The 18,979-nt window shown below is 34.8% G+C and overlaps 4 protein-coding genes and 2 long non-coding RNA genes across 7 annotated transcripts; 3 read left to right on the plus strand and 3 right to left on the minus strand.

Moving 5' to 3' along the window:
• Window positions 1-478: 478 nt before the first annotated feature.
• LOC110230690 lies at window positions 479-3,392 on the plus strand. Its single transcript, XR_002333826.1, has 2 exons — window positions 479-2,095; window positions 2,313-3,392. It is a non-coding gene; the product is annotated as an uncharacterized LOC110230690 (long non-coding RNA).
• Window positions 3,393-7,043: 3,651 nt separating this feature from the next.
• LOC9323144 (zinc finger CCCH domain-containing protein 14) lies at window positions 7,044-8,722 on the minus strand. Of its 2 annotated transcripts, none has more exons than XM_021010228.1 (3): window positions 8,580-8,722; window positions 7,766-8,456; window positions 7,044-7,677 (listed from the first exon to the last, which is right to left on the minus strand). In XM_021010228.1, the coding sequence occupies exons 2-3, from the start codon at window positions 8,432-8,434 to the stop codon at window positions 7,378-7,380; spliced, it is 969 nt and encodes a 322-aa protein (XP_020865887.1). In that variant the 5' UTR covers window positions 8,435-8,456; window positions 8,580-8,722; the 3' UTR covers window positions 7,044-7,377. The 2 variants fall into 2 exon arrangements, with proteins under 2 accessions (XP_020865887.1, XP_002888548.1); XM_002888502.2 differs by having other exon boundaries at window positions 7,044-7,692; window positions 8,580-8,718.
• A 2,741-nt stretch (window positions 8,723-11,463) lies between these two features.
• On the plus strand, window positions 11,464-12,013 carry LOC9324612 (keratin-associated protein 6-2). Its single transcript, XM_002887033.2, has one exon. The coding sequence runs from the start codon at window positions 11,544-11,546 to the stop codon at window positions 11,871-11,873; it is 330 nt and encodes a 109-aa protein (XP_002887079.1). The 5' UTR covers window positions 11,464-11,543; the 3' UTR covers window positions 11,874-12,013.
• Window positions 12,014-12,527: 514 nt separating this feature from the next.
• On the minus strand, window positions 12,528-15,003 carry LOC9323145 (probable inactive leucine-rich repeat receptor-like protein kinase At1g66830). The gene is made up of 2 exons (XM_002888503.2): window positions 13,482-15,003; window positions 12,528-13,404 (listed from the first exon to the last, which is right to left on the minus strand). Exons 1-2 carry the CDS (start codon window positions 14,917-14,919, stop codon window positions 12,797-12,799), a joined length of 2,046 nt encoding a protein of 681 aa, XP_002888549.1. The 5' UTR covers window positions 14,920-15,003; the 3' UTR covers window positions 12,528-12,796.
• Window positions 15,004-16,089: 1,086 nt separating this feature from the next.
• Window positions 16,090-18,458, minus strand: LOC9324613 (protein PLASTID MOVEMENT IMPAIRED 2). The gene is made up of 2 exons (XM_002888504.2): window positions 18,171-18,458; window positions 16,090-17,963 (listed from the first exon to the last, which is right to left on the minus strand). Exons 1-2 carry the CDS (start codon window positions 18,279-18,281, stop codon window positions 16,221-16,223), a joined length of 1,854 nt encoding a protein of 617 aa, XP_002888550.1. The 5' UTR covers window positions 18,282-18,458; the 3' UTR covers window positions 16,090-16,220.
• Window positions 17,869-18,535, plus strand: LOC110231046. The gene is made up of 2 exons (XR_002334137.1): window positions 17,869-17,966; window positions 18,300-18,535. It is a non-coding gene; the product is annotated as an uncharacterized LOC110231046 (long non-coding RNA).
• The last annotated feature ends 444 nt before the right edge of the window (window positions 18,536-18,979 follow it).

The raw sequence follows: 18,979 nt of genomic DNA on the forward strand, positions 1-18,979 counted from the left end.
TATATATATATATATATATAACAAACATAAAACGAGATTAAAGAAAAAAGAATTAAAAAATACAAATCCAAAACATAAATATTAAATAGTTTAACTAAAATTCTAAAAGATAAAGATTAAAAGGCTCAAGTTCAAATATTATACCAGCATTTTCATCCTCATTTCATTCGCATTTTCATTAGTTTAATCAAAGATCATATAAAGTTTCTGGTTCGTCGAGAGAAAGATCTTAAAACTCGAATCTCCCAAAATTAATTAAATGTATTACAAATCTTAATATTTCTGAATTCTTTATTTATTAAGCATCCAAAATAAAATAACTTTTTTTTCTTGCTTTTCCAAAACGGAAACGTGATTTTGTGTCTTGTTTCCAAAAATAAATTATTAAGAAATTTGTTTCTTATTTCTGAAAGTTTTTGCCTCCAAAACGTTTCGGAAACAGGAAACGGATTTTGGAGAAAGTTTCTATGCAATATAGGTTAATCCGAGCCCAACATGTTGCTTGGATGTTTAATAGTATGTTTAGTCGGTTGCATAGATCGTCGAAACGACTTTTCCATCTGGCTTAGTTCTATAAAAGGAATTGTGGCAAAGAAAAGCGTCTAGAGACTTTTATGCTTTTGATAATTAATAATCAAGTTTGAGCTTAAAAGGATGCACTATTAAGGTTTTCTTGTTGTGATTGATTTTTGGAAGTTCCATTCTCAATACATGGTACTCACTTTGCTGAAAATTGTCATTTGTAATGACCGTTATTAGAAGAATAAAATCCTTTGTTTCTAGACGGCTCTCTTTGAAATGATTTGCCATCAAATATATAATGCATGCGAGTGTGACCTCATCACATTTTATATCAAAGATATCTTGTACACATATCTCTTTACACGTAGTTCTGACCTCTTCTTTTTTTTTTTTCCCAAAGAGGTAAACCAAATCTTGCAAAATAGCTCCAAAAAGTTCACCTATTTTTTTCTTTTTTATTAAAAATGATATATTTTAAAATCCGTATATACCAAAGGAACCCAATTAATTACAATATTATTCCAAACTTGTTGAAACAAAAAGAAGATCACTACAACAGGAGCATACAACTTATCTCGCTGCCCTCTATGCGTCTATAAATAGTGGCTTCAAGAAACTTCATCACCATCATCTCAGCAACAAACCCTTTAGGTACTTCTCTACACCTATATATACGTCTAACTATATACATATCTCATATATATAAACATCTTCAGTATTTGCTATAATGATCAAAATATTTGGTGTTTAATCAAGTTCTTGATAGCCCTCAGGTTCAAATTAAAATCCCATATATTTTTCAATTGTTAATCAAAAATCGATGTTTAATGGTTTGGGAGGCATTGATAGTGTTGACAGAAGATAGAGAGCACAGATGAGAAGATACAATTCTTCGCAGCTTCTTTGCATCTTACTCCTTTGTGCTCTCTAAGCTTCTGTCATCACCCGTTATTTTGCGGTCGCCCATCTTCTTTGAAATATTATCTATATATACACAACTATGTTTATGTCTTGTTTCTTCCATGGCTTAATTTTGACTTGCAACTATAGAAATGCAAATTTTAGCCTAAAAATGTTTTCTTCAAGAGATATTGATCATGTTCTCAGTTAAATTTATATATACTCTAAGTTTCTATATTGAGTTTTCTTATCTTCTTCTTTTTTTTTGTTGCAAAGAGTTTTCTTATCTTCAAATATATATGGGTTTGAGTTTTAAGGTATTTTAGTTTGGTTTCATCCAAATTTGTTTGTTGATTCAATTAAAGATAGATGATCAAACTTCATTAATCCATGCATATAAATCTGGATAGTGATCATTTGATCAATGAGATAGAAACGCTTAATAGGTTCAAAGATTTTAAAAGTGGAAATATGTTTTGTATTTGGTGTGGTTGTAATCAATTGTTGAGAAAGTATGTAATAAGTTAGAGTTACAATTTCTACTAGTACGTATCTTAATTTATATCTTTGGGGCCGGGAAACCAAAATGAAACAATTTCAGTCGTTTCAACTATCTCAAAGAGCCCTGGCCATGGATCTTCAAGCATCACTTTGTTTCATTGCGGAGATTAAGGTAAAGATTGTGTGCTATAAGTCTGAATTTCTTTTGTCTTGTCTTGCCGACTCATTAGTTATAGATTTGGATGTTTGTATGATTAAAGGAAGTGTTATAACTTTTATGTTCAATAAAATATTCGTGCGTATACAAGAGATCAATTACTTTTAAGATGTCTCAATAGCTATGATTTATGGAGACTTTTGCATCTCTCGGCTAATCTCTCACTTCATAGGGTTCTCCATTTGGCAAAACTTTCTCACGCGGCTTCAAAACAGCACCAACAGTCATCTATGCAACATGGTGAGAGCGAAAATAACCGGATCTTCAACAGTCGCAGCATAAGATCTATTCAAAATTTGATCGCACGCGGAATAAAAAACAATTATCTTGTGAGGCAGTTTATTCGACTATTCACGGATACTTAGCGTTATGATTCAGCCAAACTCCGAGCTTATAGTTGTTGTCAATTCTCGAAATTGCTATGAGTTATAAAACTTGGAAGCATGAGGTTGCATTGACAACCCTTTCTTTTATTTCATTGTAATAGTTTCATTACATATATAGCAATAAATTCAGAAAAGTTTTTAAACATTGACAAGATTTATATGTATAAACCTCGATTTGATAAGACTTTTTAGTCTATAAATTATTTCATGTCTGAAAATGAAAGGCTAACCAAAAAGTGTTTACTTAATTAGAAAAAACGTTACTCCTCAAGTTCAATATCGCAGTCGATTTTTGGATAGTGAAAACGATTCTCATCTCAAATTAAACGTTAAAACTTAAAGATCTCACTGTTCAGCATCGTTGGAAAACTAACTCACGCCCTCAAAGATCATCGTTCCAGAGTACTCAAGTCTTATTATTCACGTATATCTAACAATCTCGTTCTTGTTTTGTTTCCGGGATCTGAATACAATTCACAGAAACTAAAATAAAACTAATTTTCAACCCTAACAAAGTAACACATCCTCTCTGTGCATATAAAACATAACTAGACCTATAAGTCCATTTATGATCCTATCTGATCTTTAAAGCTGATAGCTAGATTTAAAGTTTTGTGTCAAAAGAGTACATTGATTTCAAAAACAGTGTAATATTCAGTATCTTGGTAATGTTACCACATAATCATCAAATTTAAACTGAGATCAACAATAGAAAAATCATGTCTTTATCAAAAGCAATAGTAATTTGACCCATGTAGATTTGTATAGAAAGAGAGAAGAGACATGGGTCTAGAACTCTTTTATTAGGCCCGGCCCAACACAAAATTATCAAATTCATTTAAATATTCAAAAAAAAAAAAAAAAAACCATAAACTTTGCCGCTTATGTGAGGCGTTTCTTATCAATTAACACTCTCACTATATAACACTGAGTTTAGCTGTTTAGATTTAGGTTTTCTTCGGTACTGAAGCTCTCTTTCAAACGCCAGCCGATCTCAGATTCAACATGGCACCAAAACGTAAAAAACCTTTTTCAGAGAACGAGAATTCTAAAGCGAAAAAACGTTCCAAGTCTGCCGTGGTGGTGGCCAAGGAAAATGAGATAGAGATGTTTGATGCCAAGGACGAGGGCCTCGCAAAATTCTTAGATGATCCGATATCAGATCATGAGGCACGACTATCGTGGCCTCAAAGATACAAGGCGATCGAGGTATATATATCACATCTACACATTTAATATATCTCACTTTTAATTGACATTTTGATGCATATATGTTGATTTCTGAAATAATGGATCTTATATTTTCTTTTCAGAAAAAGAAAGTTGTAGCTCGGTTAAGTAAAAAGAAGAAGTAAGTTTTTAACCATTTGCTTATAGTGCATAGTTACATATATATAGATCTATCATTTCTTGCATACACTAGATATATAACTAGTTATATTTTGACGGCTTTGTTCAATGTATATGTAAACTCAGTTCCAAATGGATATAGATGTTAAGAAAAAGTAAATGTCATTTGTGAACTAATTCATGTCATTAATTTTTGTAGGGCTGATGAGATCATCCAAGCTCGACGCCATTTTTAGACGTGCAATGGATGATGAGTGCCATATATATGATCTTTATGATGATGCATGTGTGAAGGTGACTCTATTACGTCTCTTTTGTGTTTGAATATTCTTATTCATGCTTCAAAATGAGTAAATTGAGGATCGTCCTATGTTAAATATTTCATCATGCACGCTCTAGAACGAGAAAAAAACTTGAAAACTCAAGAACCATGCAATCTTTTTACACATCAAACTTATGGCCGTCACGCAAAACTTGAAAACTCAAGAACCATCCTACTCTATCACGTACATTCGTAATTTCCAATTCTGCAAATGTTTTTCGAGGACATGTTGATAAACATTTACAATTCAAGGCTGAGATCTCATAGGAAACAATATTTATCTGATTATTATTTAGGCTAACATGGGCATATTATGCATTGGCTATGCTTTTTATTACAACCATACATAACTTATGTTTCTCACAACTTAATTGTATAATTTTAATTCAGGCTGGTCCAGAATGTTGGATTGTCAAAGGACTTTGATTGATAAACAGAGAGACTTGACAAGAGAGACAGAAACAGAGTTGTGAAAACTGAAACTTTATTAATTGAAAATCTGAATTGTGTTACAAACAAAGACAACGTTCTTATGTTTTTGACACAAGATAGTCATCTCACCAACAATTTAAAGATGTGAGAAATTACTAAACTTCGAGGCTCAAGCATACAGAGAAGAAGGATGGAATGGATCCATTTACCTCCCTTGAAAATCGGACAATAATGTAACGCTTCACTTCTTGTCAGGGTTTAGTCCAACAGATAGGATTAGGCCCCAAACAAGGCCACAAAGACCCCCCGGATATGAGTTAGGTTGCATCTAAGTCTTAAAAGGCATCTGTTTGTTCCCCTCGTATCCGATGTGGGATTTTTATCACATCGACACTACATTACATTAAGAGAACCATAGAGGTTGCACGCAGGCGTGACATGCTACGTACAGATAGAACTATGTATACTATAATACGCAATCGATGATTCAACTCTGCATAATGGAGTATGCCAGTGGCAACATTTAGTAAGATCTTCTAAATGTTGCATAACCATCCCAGAAACGGATAAAGTAGATGATTCATCATTATTCTATAAATGATAAAATTCTCAGGCACAGTCAAAATAAACATGGTAAGTTGAGATGACCAGATTAGATCAAGGGCATAATGCCAAAGGATATAGGTATAAGATGCTGAACAAAATTACTCATTTCAGGTAAATATAGTTGTTTGAATCGTTCACAAGAGCTAGAGCCTCAAAATGAACACAAGATTCTTCTTTTCTTTATTTTATCTTTTGCTCGAACCTACAGGGAGAGTCAGTAAGTAAACTAAAGACTGCTTTAATCTGAGAGAGTGGTAAAACGTAATCCTTGTCTATAGCAACACTCTTTCAAAAACAAAATGGTCAAATTGCTTGCATGTATTTGACCTTCAATAACCTAGAATTTAAGGCACAACATTTTACTGTAGCGTATCGAGCTAGCATACTGATATCAAAAACAGTCTAATATAAGCAATATACCATACCTAGTAAAGTTAATACCACAGTTAGTACCGAATTTAACCAATAGACAAAGCATCCTCCATATGAAAGGCAAATCCAACCCAACTCCAATCTTCCTACTCTTAAAGATTCACAATGTATCTTCCAGCTAGTAAGTATCCCAATGACATTCTACAAACTTAATCGACCTTGCAAGTTGAAACTATTTTAGGAAAAGAAGTAGTTTTAGATCAACTAACACATACACTGCTATGACTTAGACTAATTTTTTTTCAGAATATGGTAGGAACTAACTAGTGACAACTTCTAATCACAAAATCGTCAAGAAATAGTTTTCTGCAGAGAAATTGCTATTTTCGGACCCTAAACAGAACAACTTGACACAAAAATATCATTCGATACAATCACTGCATTCTTCTCCAAATGGTAATGCCAGCAAAACACATAGTTCCAGATAAACTAACACATTCTATGATTTAGACTATGATTGTCAGCGTACTGCAGGAACTTGAGTGGCGGTTTCTAGAGATTACTCCTCGGACATAGATACAAACCAAGATTACCAAAAAACAAACTCATATATTAACAACAAACCAAGTCAATCTTTTCCCATGAATGTATTACCTCCACTGCAGCATTTAGAATGAAAAAAACTATACCAACACAATAGTTTATGATCTGTAGTTTTGCACTACGACTCATACTATCAACATGTCAAGATATCTAAACTCCCAAAACAAATCAAACAGAACATAGAAACATTTAAATTTTAATGAGTAATTTGAAAAAAAGTTTCATAGTTTTCGACAAAGTAAAAAACTTTCATCAATACAAATTTCACATCTTTGTTTAATCTAAAATCCTTTGTAAGTTGAAACCATTTTAGCAAGAAGTAGTTTTAGATCAACTAACACATACACATACTATGACTTAGACTAAGTTTCAGCGTATGGCAGGAGCTAACTATTGACAACATCCAATCACAAAATCGTCAAGAAATAGTTTTCTGCAGAGAAATTGATAATCTCTTGCCGACCCTAAACAGAACAACTCGATACATAAAATATCATCCGACACAATCACCGCATTCTTCTCTAAATGGTAAGACCAGCAAAACACATAGTTCTAAATAAACTAACACATGCCCATCCTAAGATCTAGACTATGTTTATCAGCAAAACAGAAACTTGAGTGCCGGTAAGCAGAGAGTAACACATAAATACACAAACCAAAATAACCAAAAGACAATCTCATATTTCACAACAAAACAAATCAATCTTTTCCCATGTTTGTATTACCACTACTGCAGCAATTAGAAAGAGACTATAGCAACACAACAGTTTATGATCTGTACTTCTGCACTTTCAAGAAATGAAGGTACCAAAACAAATCAAACAGAACAAAGAACATTGAATCAGTGTAATTGGAAGAAAGTTGCATAGTTATGCACAAAGTAAAAAACTTTTATCAATACAAATTTCATATCTTTGTTGAATCTAAAATCCTTTTCAAGTCTCTCCTGCTTAATCCGAGAGAACCACACATCTCTTCATACTCCTTTCATATCCATATCCCTAATTATATTCCTATAAATCCTACCAACATTTATATAATAACATCTTTCCCTTTCCTTATTCCTATTGCAAATATGTTTCTTCCCCAATTCATTACCCAGAAAAGTTACGATATTTATCAAATCTGTACACAACCACTAATTATTACCCTTCTTCGTCTCCAGATCAGCGAGTGAGCATCATCATCATCCTCTCTTGATCAGTAAGTGAGTGACGGAAATGACAACGGTGACCGTAAGGACACATAGCTCCGGTGACAATCATTCTACAAACCTCAGTTTTGTAGCGTGGATGCCTAATCACAGGACGGAGCTCGCCGATTCCGTGAGCGAATTGGCAATTATCGCCGTAAGGACAAGCTCCGGTCTCTTGCCATTTGTTACAAAGCTCCGTCTTCATCATCCCTTGACGATATACCTCAAGCTCTAATGCTTCTCTCTCTCCTTTTGTTGGTACTACACACACCTTTTGAGACGACACCTTCACACACATTTATGACGTCATTATAAATAAAAATTAAAAAATAAAATAAATTAAATTAAATGAGAATTACCGAGTCGGAGCTGTGTTGACTCGTGAAGCTGAGTTGACTCGTTTGACGATCAGAAACTCCAAATCCATGGTTGATCTTGAGATAACCTGGAGATCTGACGGAGATGCTCTTAGGCAACGAGTTTCTCTTCACGGAGCGAGAATGCTTATGAATCGGACCGAAATCGGAGATCTGGTGACGGAATTGGCGGTTATGGTTATGGATCGGCGGTGGAGAGACGGAGGAGGATGAGGAAGAAGATGAAGTAGAGAGATGAATAAGTTTGAGTAGATCTGAGTTTTCAAAGCGGAGAGAATCGTTTTCGTGACGAAGAGAGTCGAGTTCCGTCATTAGAGATTGAAGACGGTTAAGGCAAAGCTCGTAATGCTCGTTGAGTTCATCGTACTCGAGGATAAGTCTCGCTTGACGAAGACGATGCTCTGTTGTTGTATCGACGCGAGCTGGCGGTGAGGAAGAGGACGGAGGAGAAGGAGAGAGAGATAACGAAATCGGGAATTGAGATTCCGGTGAGAAAATTGAATTGTAGAGTGATGCGAAGCTTGCGGCGAACTCTTCTTGATGTTTGTTGTTGAAGCTTTTTTCAGAGAGAGGTGATAATGGAGGTGGTGGTGAGTTTATTGCTGTTACGTAAGCTAGATCTGTTATTGTAGACGAAGCGAGTTTCTCCATTGTTGCAATTCTCGAAAGCTTCCTGAAGAAGCGATTACAATTTGTTAATCAACGACAGTGATTCCGATTAGATCTACAAAATCAAAATCGGAAACTAAAACTTCCGTCACTAACGTGATGATCGGAGAAGACGATAAAGCTTTACCTGAATTTAGCGTTGGAGCTTGAGAGAAGCGAAAGAGAAAACGCGGTGAAATAAAGATATGAACAATACTCTGTGTATATATATACAAAGTGTGAAACAGAGAGGTGAGGAAGAAGAAAGAGATAATGATCGTATGTGGGAGAGACTACGGGAAGATTGTTACGCTTCTTAATTGAGACCCTTGTTTGAAAAATCGCTAGGCGCTAGTCGGGCGCTCGGCATGGGCCTAGCGATTAATCGGAAAATCGGACTAAAATCGGGGATTAATCGGGGATTAGTTTTAGGGTTATTTTAATATTTTTAAAACATATTAATCCAATATTATTTTCAAAATTGCAGTAAACACATAAAAATGTATTTTTGAGACAAATTTTTATGATTTTTATTACAAATTTATGATTTTTATTAAAATTTGAACATAAATTATTGTAAAACATTACAAACTCTCAATTCTAATGATTGAATAACAAAAATAAAAAGTTTTTTTATACTAGCAATCTAAAAATAATCGGGGTATGTAAGATTAGGCGGGGAATAATCGGATTAGGCGGGAAGTAATCGGATTAGGCGGAGAGTAATCGGGTGACTGATTTCTTTAAGAGATTAGTCATTAATCGAGGCGGATAGGGTGGGCCTAGCGATTAAGCGGGGAGTAATCGGATCTAGGCGGGGATTTTTAGAACAAGGATTGAGACTGTAGGATGAGATGATCTAAGGGTTGACTTGATAAGCGGTTGTATTTAATTGGTTAGAGAATCGCTTCCTCATGGTTAAGTAAAGTACAGAGAAGTATTCTACCTACTTCACTTTTCGCGCCAACTTCAGAACCGTTAGAGATGTCTAACAAAATATTATTTGTTTTTTTTTTAGATAACTTCAACAACAAAACTAGTGTGTAGTTTTACACATACAGTGAGAAAATAATTAATAAAATTAATTTAGTGTATAGTTTTAAAACGTAAGATTGGGACAATAGTCACCATAAAAATGTTAAATCCATTTGTACTATCAAATGTAGTCAATAACATGGATAGGTTTTCGATCCCAAAGGAAGTTTAGAGCTCTCTCATCATTGGTTCGATCCGCTTGAGAGACGATTAATTTACATACATTGATCATCGGTCACGTAGATGTTACAAATTTTGGCTTGGAACTCCGTCAAAAAAAAAAAAAAATAAAATAAAATCGATCGACGATTGAATTTACGTTCAACTATCACAAACCATTATTAATATATTCAATGAGCAAGTATATAAATCAACATCATGCAAAAAATCGATTTTGAAAAAAATTTAGATGGAAACAAAAAGTTTGTTAGGAGCCTAGGAGGGGAAGCTTTGCTTGTAATTTGAAGAATAAAGGAAGTATGTATCGATGTGTTTGAAGAAACAGAAATAAAGAAGAAAAAATTCATTTCTTAAGTTTGGTTAGGCCAATCATGAATAAGAATAGTTAATTAATTGATCCTTAAATTTAGATTTTTTATGTTTTGTTTAGATTCATGTTGTTAACGACCGTGGTAAGGTAAGGAATGTATGTGTGAGTTTGCTTCAAGACCACAACTTTAACTAACTATATGGTCCCTCTTTCTTATGTGTATATACTTCAATCAAAATCTATCGTTGTAGCTAACTAACTAGAAAATGTTTCCTTTCTTCTAACCCAACAACCCTACCCAAATTACCTTCTCACCCTTTCTTTTACATATCATATAACCCATATAACTAATCCAAAATGTAAATCTATAATCATAACTATTGATATAAGCTTTGGGAAGCAAAAATTCAAAAGTATATATTAAAAATAAATATCTTTTATTTCTTAGAAATTACATACATACTAACAAAGAGGCAATTTTTGCAAAGACAAAAATGAGATAGAAAATTAGGATATCAACATTATGGGTTGTGGTTTTCAACAGAGATAAATAAAGTTAACAAATAGGCTTAAAATTTGAAATATTTACAAGAAAACCACCTCTTCTTTTAATATGCAAGCGGGACTCCTACGGGTAATAAAAAGCTGAAAAAATGGTGCGATAGAGTGAATAGTTTAAACGGCGAATTCTCCGACGCATCGGAGTAAATAGTGTACACGACACAATGAAGTGAATAATATACACGACGAACCAGTTAAATCAGAATAGAGAAAAATTGTACAATGGTGTAAGTAAGAGATGATGGGACTTGGGAAATTGATGAACATGTAAAAGAAATGAACATCCAAAAATCAAGAGAGAATTTGACCTGTCTGTCTCATTTATTACGATGGAACTGATTCGAAACAGAGAAACGTGTGGGGTTAATTTACGCAAAGGTGTGAGCTAAATATTACATTGTTTTAGAATCTATATTAAATCACCAAAAAATTAATTTTGCCCATATATATAGTCTCCCACCCAATTATCTCTATAACAAATATTAGATGGAATATTAGAGATTAATATCCATTATTTGCAAATAGAGATGTTAATAGGGGCTAACTCACCCCATTTAAAATTCATCCTATTTAGACCCACCCATTTAAATTTCTTTTACCCGTTTAAATCCATTTAGACCCATATAACATTGTTTTGTTCTAAATAATGATATAACTGTTTTTATTATATTGTTGAAGAACAGTTAAAAAAAAAACGAAATTTTGCAAGTTTTGGCAGAAAAAACGCAAAATGTAAATGTAACAAACAATCTACAATCTATGAAATGACAAGGGCGATGTCGTTCGTAGAAATTATCCATTGTCGTTATAAGAAAAAAAAAATGATAAATACTCGAGATTGTAGAGACTTAAATGGGTTTAAGCCCAATACATACGTCAATAAGCCCAATAAATACGCAAAAGCCCATATGCATCGTATACTTATCAAATACAGTATCTTTTCTCAATCTTATCTGTTTTTCTCATCACTCATAATAAATTCACAATTCAGTGATTGTCATTTGTCCAATCACAATTCACAAAACCATGGCATCAAATAACAAACTTTGGAGCCGTAAACCAGATGTCAAAACCGGGAAATCCGAATTTCCGGTTACCAGATTCCTCCGGACACAAATCGATAACATCAAGAACACAACCGCCGGTCCCGGAATCGGCGGCGGCATTGGCTGCGGCGCTGGAATCGGCATTGGTCTCACTGGCGGGCTCGGTATAGCTGCCTCTGAAGGTTTGAACCATTCTAATGTGGTTCTTGGATTCGGTATGGGTTGCGGTATCGGGTTCGGGTTTGGATACGGGTTTGGAGTTGGCGGCGGGTACAGTTTCGATGATATTAAAGATAGATTTGACCTATGAGAAAAAGCTCCGGTTCATAATTCCGGGTCGGGTTTGGGTAAAGATTTTTAATAGATGATTAAAAACATTTCTGTTAATTTTGTATTAACATTTTTGTTAATTATTTATTTTCAATCAAAAATATCCTTCCTTTTGTCCTTTTATTTTTCTAATTAGTTCTTAATTACGAATGATTAACATGAAAATAATAACAATTGTGACATAAAATTATCTACGCATGGGCGTTTAATCCGAAACCGAAAATCCGAACGGAAAAATCGGATTAAAATCCGAACCGTATCCGACAGATTAACCGATCGGTTATTGATTTCTATATCCATGAATATCGGATAATATCCGATCCGATCCGATATCCGACTGATAATCTGAACTCTCTTCTAGAAGTTCTAGAACCTTAGTCGTCCCTTGCAATACGGGATCCATGTCCCTTATCTCGATTTCTCTCCCTAGCAATACGTGATCCACTTCCCTAATCTCGATTTCTCTAGCAATACGAGATCCACTCCTCTAACATATAAGCATAAAACCCTAATCTTTTAATATGTTAGTCACTTCAGTTTTGTTTTAGAATTTCGGATTAATCAGATTATTTTTATATTTTTGGTTAAATCGGATATTGAATATAATATTCATATCGATCCGAAATCCGAAATATCCAAACCGAAACCGATCCGAATTCTATAATTATCCGTATGGATATTAGAATCTATATCCAAAAAAAACGAACTCCGAAAAAACCGAACCGAATCCGATCCGATAACCAAACGCCCAGGCCTAAAATTATCATAATTAATCATTTCAACCCAAAAATATACTTCCTTTTTGTCTTACTTGCTTGAATTTTCTTATAGCTCACACTAAAATCACAATTATGAAGTAAACATAAACATTATTGCATAAAATGTATCATTAATTAAAAATAATTAAATGGAAGAAACCAATTTCTCGAAGCTCTCGTAGACATTTCTCATGAGTGGTCTTTTATCTGGGTTCTTCTGCACACAAGCTAAACCGATCTTGATAACTTGAACCATACTATCTTCCAAATCTCTATCTCGAGCTAAAACCGGATCAAGAACATACCAAACCGGTTTATTTCTCTCACTAGCAGATTGAACCCACATAACCAAATCCATCTCTGAATTAACCGGAGATTTTCCGGTTACCAATTCGAGTATCACTAAACCGAATGAATACACATCCCATTTCTGAGACGGTTTAGTCATCTTTGAAGCTGCTTCAGGAGCTTGGTAATATGATTCTCTAGAGATGATTGGTGAGCTTGTCTCCATGGGGGAGATCTGGTCTGATCTGATCTCTGAAGATGTGTCGACGATACGACCTAGACCGAAACCGGATACTTTCGGTTCAAGATTCGGTCCGAGAAGTATGTTGCTTGAGTTTATATGTCCATGGACGTATCTCTTGGGACTGAACTCGTGAATGTAAGTCAATCCTTTTGCGATTCCTCTTAATATTCTTAGCCGGACCGGCCAAGTTAGTTGCTTGCAAGACACGCCACCAGGTCTACCTGTCATAAACTTGTATGAATCAGACTTGAATCTAAAGTATGGTCATGGATTGACACAATTTTGACACTAAACTTACCTTGAATTGCAGAACCAAGGTCACCATTTGGTATGTAATCATAGATTAGGAGTTTCTCTTCCGGAGACCAGCAACAAGCCTTGAGATTCAAGACATTCGGGTGCTTGATTTTCGCCATTGCTTCGACATCAGCTAGAAACTCTTTGAGTCTTAGCCAACCCTTATCTTCCAATCGTCTGACGGCTAACATTAACCCGTTTTCAAGAACAACCTTGTACACAAGCCCGATCCTGCTCTTCCCTAGAAGATAAGCCGAGGCTTTTAGAAGCTGGTCTAGGTCAAATTCGATTTCCGGGTCCATTGGCATGAAAACTTGTTGATTTTTGTTCTCTAGCGCTTCAGATTCTGAATTCCCAGTCTTGAAACATAAAAACCCTGGCTTTGTCTTTTTCAGTTTCTCTTCTGTGTGGTTGTTCTCATCTTTGATTGCACGAGCTGATGCTTTTCGAAGATAGTAGATGAATAACAAAGCAAGAAAAATGATTCCGGCCACTGTGCCTCCAGTGGCTGTAAGGATGATGCAGAGTTTAGAATGATGGTTGGCTCTTCTTGTATATAGTTGAGAAGGAACTACCTGTGTGTTTCTTGTGGTGCAAGAAACTTTTATCGGTAATCCGCAAAGGAAAGGGTTCCCTTGGAAAGCATTTGGACCGGCATTCAACAAAACGTTGGATTTTGGTATCGGACCACTGAGATTATTGTAAGAAAGATCGACATACAGTAGCTCCGGGAGATTTCCAAGACTTGTTGGAATCATACCTGAGAAGACGTTATGAGAAAGATCAAGAGTACCTTTCAGATTCTTCAGACTTCCGATATCTTCGGGGATCGTTCCAGTTAATCGATTGAAAGAAAGATTCAGCGTCCGAAGATGAACCAAGTTAGAACCAAACCCGGTTGGAAGAGCTCCAGAGAAACTGTTCTTGCTAAGAACAAGTGTTTTCAGCTTCTTGCATCGAATAAGCGACAAAGGGATCGAACCGTTGAAAGAATTCTCCGAAAGATCCAAAGTCATCAGACTCTTCAACCTCCCAATCTCCTCAGGAACCAACCCGGAAAACGAATTCCCGGACAGCCCCAAGCTTTGAAGCCCTTTAAGTCCATATAGTTCCACAGGTAATTCCCCTTGAAACTCATTGTCTCTAAGGTTAACATGTCGAAGCGACAAGAGACTTCCAATGGATGGATGAAGAAAACCCGAAAGGCGTTTATTAGGAAGACGAATCGAAACAACTCTCAGCTCATCATTACATGTAACACCTTGCCATAAACAAGGGTTTGAATCTGAAGAGTTCCAATTGGTAAAAACAGAGTCACTACTCTGGTTTTGTAAGGATTGCTTAAAGGAAAGAAGAGCAAGACCTTGATCGTTTAAAGAAGTAGCCATGGCAAAAAAATGAGTTAGAATTAAGGAGAGAATGAGAAATAATTTAGCCATCTCTAAAGAGAAACACAATTCTGAATTGAGTAAAGTTTGGCTTCTAAAGATCTCCAAAAAACAGTGTTTGCTATATAGCTTGGACTGGCCTAGCTAGATTTCAAGTCAACAGTTTTAACTTCTTTTCAATTCTAAATTTTATAAAGATATTTATTTTTTTGAAGAAAGTTACATCTAAATTCATGTATCAAACAAAATTTAATAAAGAATATTTGAAATTTTATATGTGTAAATATACTTTATATAGCGATGATTGAGGCTATAATTGGAACAGTAGGGGACACGTAATCTTAATGAGGAACAGCTTTTCTAGTTTCTAGTTGTTTAGTTAGTGGTGGGGAAATGTATTGACAATTTTACTTCCAAATTTTAAAGTCAAATCTCCACCAGAATTATTATTGTGCCGGTCAATTTAAGTTTCGGTTCGATTTGATTTGTACTCCAGTTTACTTCTAGATTGTTTGTTTCTGTTTTGGAGTCTGTCACAAATCTAACTAGTTTGGGGAGGAATAAGAGTTAACATTTGTCGGAAAAATACTTGAAAACAAGAATACTACTTTATTTTTTTCCATCGAAAACAATAATACTACTTGAAGTGAAATTTGTGAGTCATGACCAAATATTTCTACTGTGATTATTACATAATTGTATAAGTTTATTTGGTTTATATGTGGTTTACATTAACAAAATTATATTTCGACGACCATTCGGTTGAAACAAAAAGTAAAATTTAGATCAAGTTTTTTTTTTTTTTTTTTTTTTTTTTTTTTTTTTTTTTTTTTTGTAGGTACCCAAATTTAGATTAAATAAAATTGAGACAATTTTTTTTTTTAGGTATTTGTACGGTCTTTTATATATTTCTAGTTGACCAAAAAAAAATTAGATGCAAGTAATTAAATTAAAATGTTATTCGCAATATGAGTATTATTTAAAAATATATTGATAATATTTCTATGAAAAGAAAAATTAAAAACTAAATTATTCATTTCTTATAATTAAATAATGTTTTAATTTAATTTACTTCAATTTGTGTGTCTATAAAAATATTCACGCCAAATTTTTTTTTTTCAACGGCTGGTCATGTATGTCATATGTTAGTTACACCATGTAAATTATAATGACAAAATTACTTGACTATTATAAAAATGCAATACTTTATTTTCAGTAATATACACCTAAAATATACATAAATACATCAAAATGCAAAACAAATAAATCACTTACAAGCTACAAACAATGTGAAACTTAAAATGCAAGCAAAAATAATACTTACAATCACTTCAACAAGATAACTAAATTTCTCATTGTTCTAAAGAGGAATTACGCCTTTTCCGGCTAAAAAATTTGACCATGTTTGGAACTTTCTTCTTCTTCTTGATTACAAAGAAAGTTGGAGTCGCTCGGTTCCCGGCAGATGAGTATCTTCTCGACTTCCCTCCCTGAACCGGTGTGAATTTCCCGCTCAGCCTAACCGATTTTCGCACCGGTTTTGGAGAGTTGATCAAGTCTTTGTCTTCTGAGTTTTCCTTGAACTTCTCAATCTCATCTTGGATCAATCTCTTTATCGATAGCGACCTCTGCATTCTAAACGATTCCCTCTCTTCTTCCAACATTGTTTTCCCACTCACTCTCTTTAAAGATTCTGTCTTTATCATAATCGCCTTAGTGCTAGCCTTTAGTGCTTCGACCCACGCCATTGCAGCTTCCACTTTCTTCTCTGCGGTTTCTTCCGCGTGACAAGCTTTTCCACTCAAATACTCGTACTCGAATCTTGATATTGTGATGGTTGAATTACGCCGAGATTCCATTTCCCGAGTTTCCATTGTTTTCTCTACCATTGATTCAAGCTTCTCGAGAGCTAAAGCCTCTGTGTGCTTCGCTTTCTTAAGCTCATCTAACTTGGAAAGTAACTCTTTTTCCTTTCCATCAAAACCTATTTCGATATTCTGTATTTCTTTATCGATGATCCTTGCTTCTTCTTTAAGGTTAAGCTCCTCTTTCTTCGCAGCTTCTCTATCGTTCTTTAGTTTCTCAAACGAAGTAGTTAAATTGTCCGCAAGACAGCTGATTCTTTCTTCAGCTGCAGATACTGCTGCTAATTGATCTTTCGCAATAAGCAGCTTCGTATTGAGTCTCTCAATCATTACATCATCCTTTTGTATCATCTTATCTAACCAAGCTGTTTCTTTTTTTGCTTGGTCAAGTTCTTTCCTCAATGTATCCATTGTATTGACTAGACAAAAGAGTTCTGCGTTAATAGAAGCAAGTTCCGCCTTCTTCGCTTCTGTTGCTTCCATAACTTCTTTCAAAACCGACAAATTATCTTTTCCTCTTTCAAAAGCTCGGTTTTTCGATCTCGACATACTATCATTTCTCTGAACCTTCCTCTCCATTTCCTTGACAAGCTTTAACTGAGTTTCTAACATCTCAATATCCGATAAAGTCTCGGATAACTCATTCTCAAAGTTCTTTGATATCTCAATCTCTCTCATCACTTCCCTTATTCTTTTCTTTCGTTTATGCAATGACTCAAACACTTCCTTCTTTTCCCTCTCCCTCTGCTCTTCAACCTCTTTACACTCCTTCAAAGCCTCGATCTTCGCCAATTCAACCAAAACATGTTCTTCGTTCACAACATCAACCTCTAACTTAAGACTCTCCAACAACTTCAAATTCTCCTCCATTCTAGACCCCAACTCCATTACTTCTTTCTCCGCCTCAACTTTCTCTCTCGAAACATACACTATATCAAGCTTCAGCTTACTCAATTCTTGCTTCAAATCCTCCAACTCTCTCATAATCCTACCATACCCACCATTCCCATCTATCCTTGACTCATTCATCATAGCTTCAATATCGATCTTTCGATACTTTAACCTTCGATTCGACTCCTCTATCCGTAAAGTAAGCTCCTTTACTATCTTCTTCACCTTAAACAATTCCACTTCGGCTTTCGCCTTTGCAGACTCAGCTACTCTTCTGCTCTCCCTGTAGATTCCAAGCTCCTTCCCTGACTTATGCAAATCCTCCACAACCGAAGAAGACTGGTAACAAAAACAAAAACTTTAACATACAAAATTGCATCATTTGCATTAAAAATCGAAACTTTAATCTAAAGAATCGATCTTTGGTTTATACCAACTATATACAATTCTCAAAAATCAAAACTTTAGCAAACTAAAAGCATTCTTTGCACAAATATGAAAGAAACTACACATTTTTAATCTGAAAGTTCTGATCTTTGGATTCACCTTTATGACTGGTAAATCAAGATGATGAGAGACACTTCTTGTAGCTTTTTGTCCGTACTTATTAATGGCGGCTTTCACTGATACAATTCCACCTAAAGTCCTTTCACCCATTGATCTGAGAACTTACAGGTGAGTGAGATGTTAGAGGAAGAGAAAGGTTGATGTTGTTGTGTGTTGCAGAGAATAAACGGAAGAGAAGAAGGAGATGATGATGATTGGTTCACGTTGCCTCTGTTTTTTCTTATCATTTTGTTCTGTTTGGGAAAAGTTTAGAGAGAATTTATGAAAGTTTTGTTTCTTCTGAGTATTGTATGTGAGGCCAAGGATACCACAAGTAGCATAAACATATATGACATATTGTGACATGTGAGACAATTCCAAGTAACTTTAGCACATACACTAATTGAGAATATCCAAATAAAATTTTATCTGAAATACAATAATTCCACAAGTAGAGAAAGTTCTTCCGTTTTGACGTGTTGACACCACATCTCCTAGGCACATGTTTGTGTTTAGGCCTCGACATAAAAACCGAATCTCAAAATTTGAATCAGAACCGACCCGAAATAACCGGTTCGGTTCGGATTCGATTATTGCTAAAATACTGTATATATGTACCCTATTATCCGAAATTACACACTTGTATATATAAAACATGTACTTATATGTTAGATAATTAGGTAAAAAGTCGGGTAATCAGGTATAATTTTCGGATAATTCGGATTAAATGGCGGGTAATCGGATAAAATTCAGGTAAACGGGTACAAAATATCTGAATAAAAAGGATACTCGCTTTTTCGGGTATTAAA

Source organism: Arabidopsis lyrata (genome assembly GCF_000004255.2).
Source record: "Arabidopsis lyrata subsp. lyrata unplaced genomic scaffold ARALYscaffold_2, whole genome shotgun sequence".
Taxonomy (NCBI): Eukaryota; Viridiplantae; Streptophyta; class Magnoliopsida; order Brassicales; family Brassicaceae; genus Arabidopsis; species Arabidopsis lyrata.

Excerpts from the sequence above, each read along its gene's own strand:
- LOC9323144 (XM_002888502.2), bottom strand. The coding sequence starts at position 8,434 with ATGGAGAAACTCGCTTCGTCTACAATAACAGATCTAGCTTACGTAACA. Across the intron at positions 7,693-7,765 it reads GTCAACACAGCTCCGACTCG|GTGTCGTCTCAAAAGGTGTG; the intron begins GTAATTCTCATT and ends ATGTGTGTGAAG.
- LOC9323145 (XM_002888503.2), bottom strand. The coding sequence starts at position 14,919 with ATGGCTAAATTATTTCTCATTCTCTCCTTAATTCTAACTCATTTTTTT. Across the intron at positions 13,405-13,481 it reads CCTTGGTTCTGCAATTCAAG|GTAGACCTGGTGGCGTGTCT; the intron begins GTAAGTTTAGTG and ends AGTTTATGACAG.
- LOC9324612 (XM_002887033.2), top strand. The coding sequence starts at position 11,544 with ATGGCATCAAATAACAAACTTTGGAGCCGTAAACCAGATGTCAAAACC.
- LOC9324613 (XM_002888504.2), bottom strand. The coding sequence starts at position 18,281 with ATGGGTGAAAGGACTTTAGGTGGAATTGTATCAGTGAAAGCCGCCATT. Across the intron at positions 17,964-18,170 it reads TTGATTTACCAGTCATAAAG|TCTTCTTCGGTTGTGGAGGA; the intron begins GTGAATCCAAAG and ends TTTTGTTACCAG.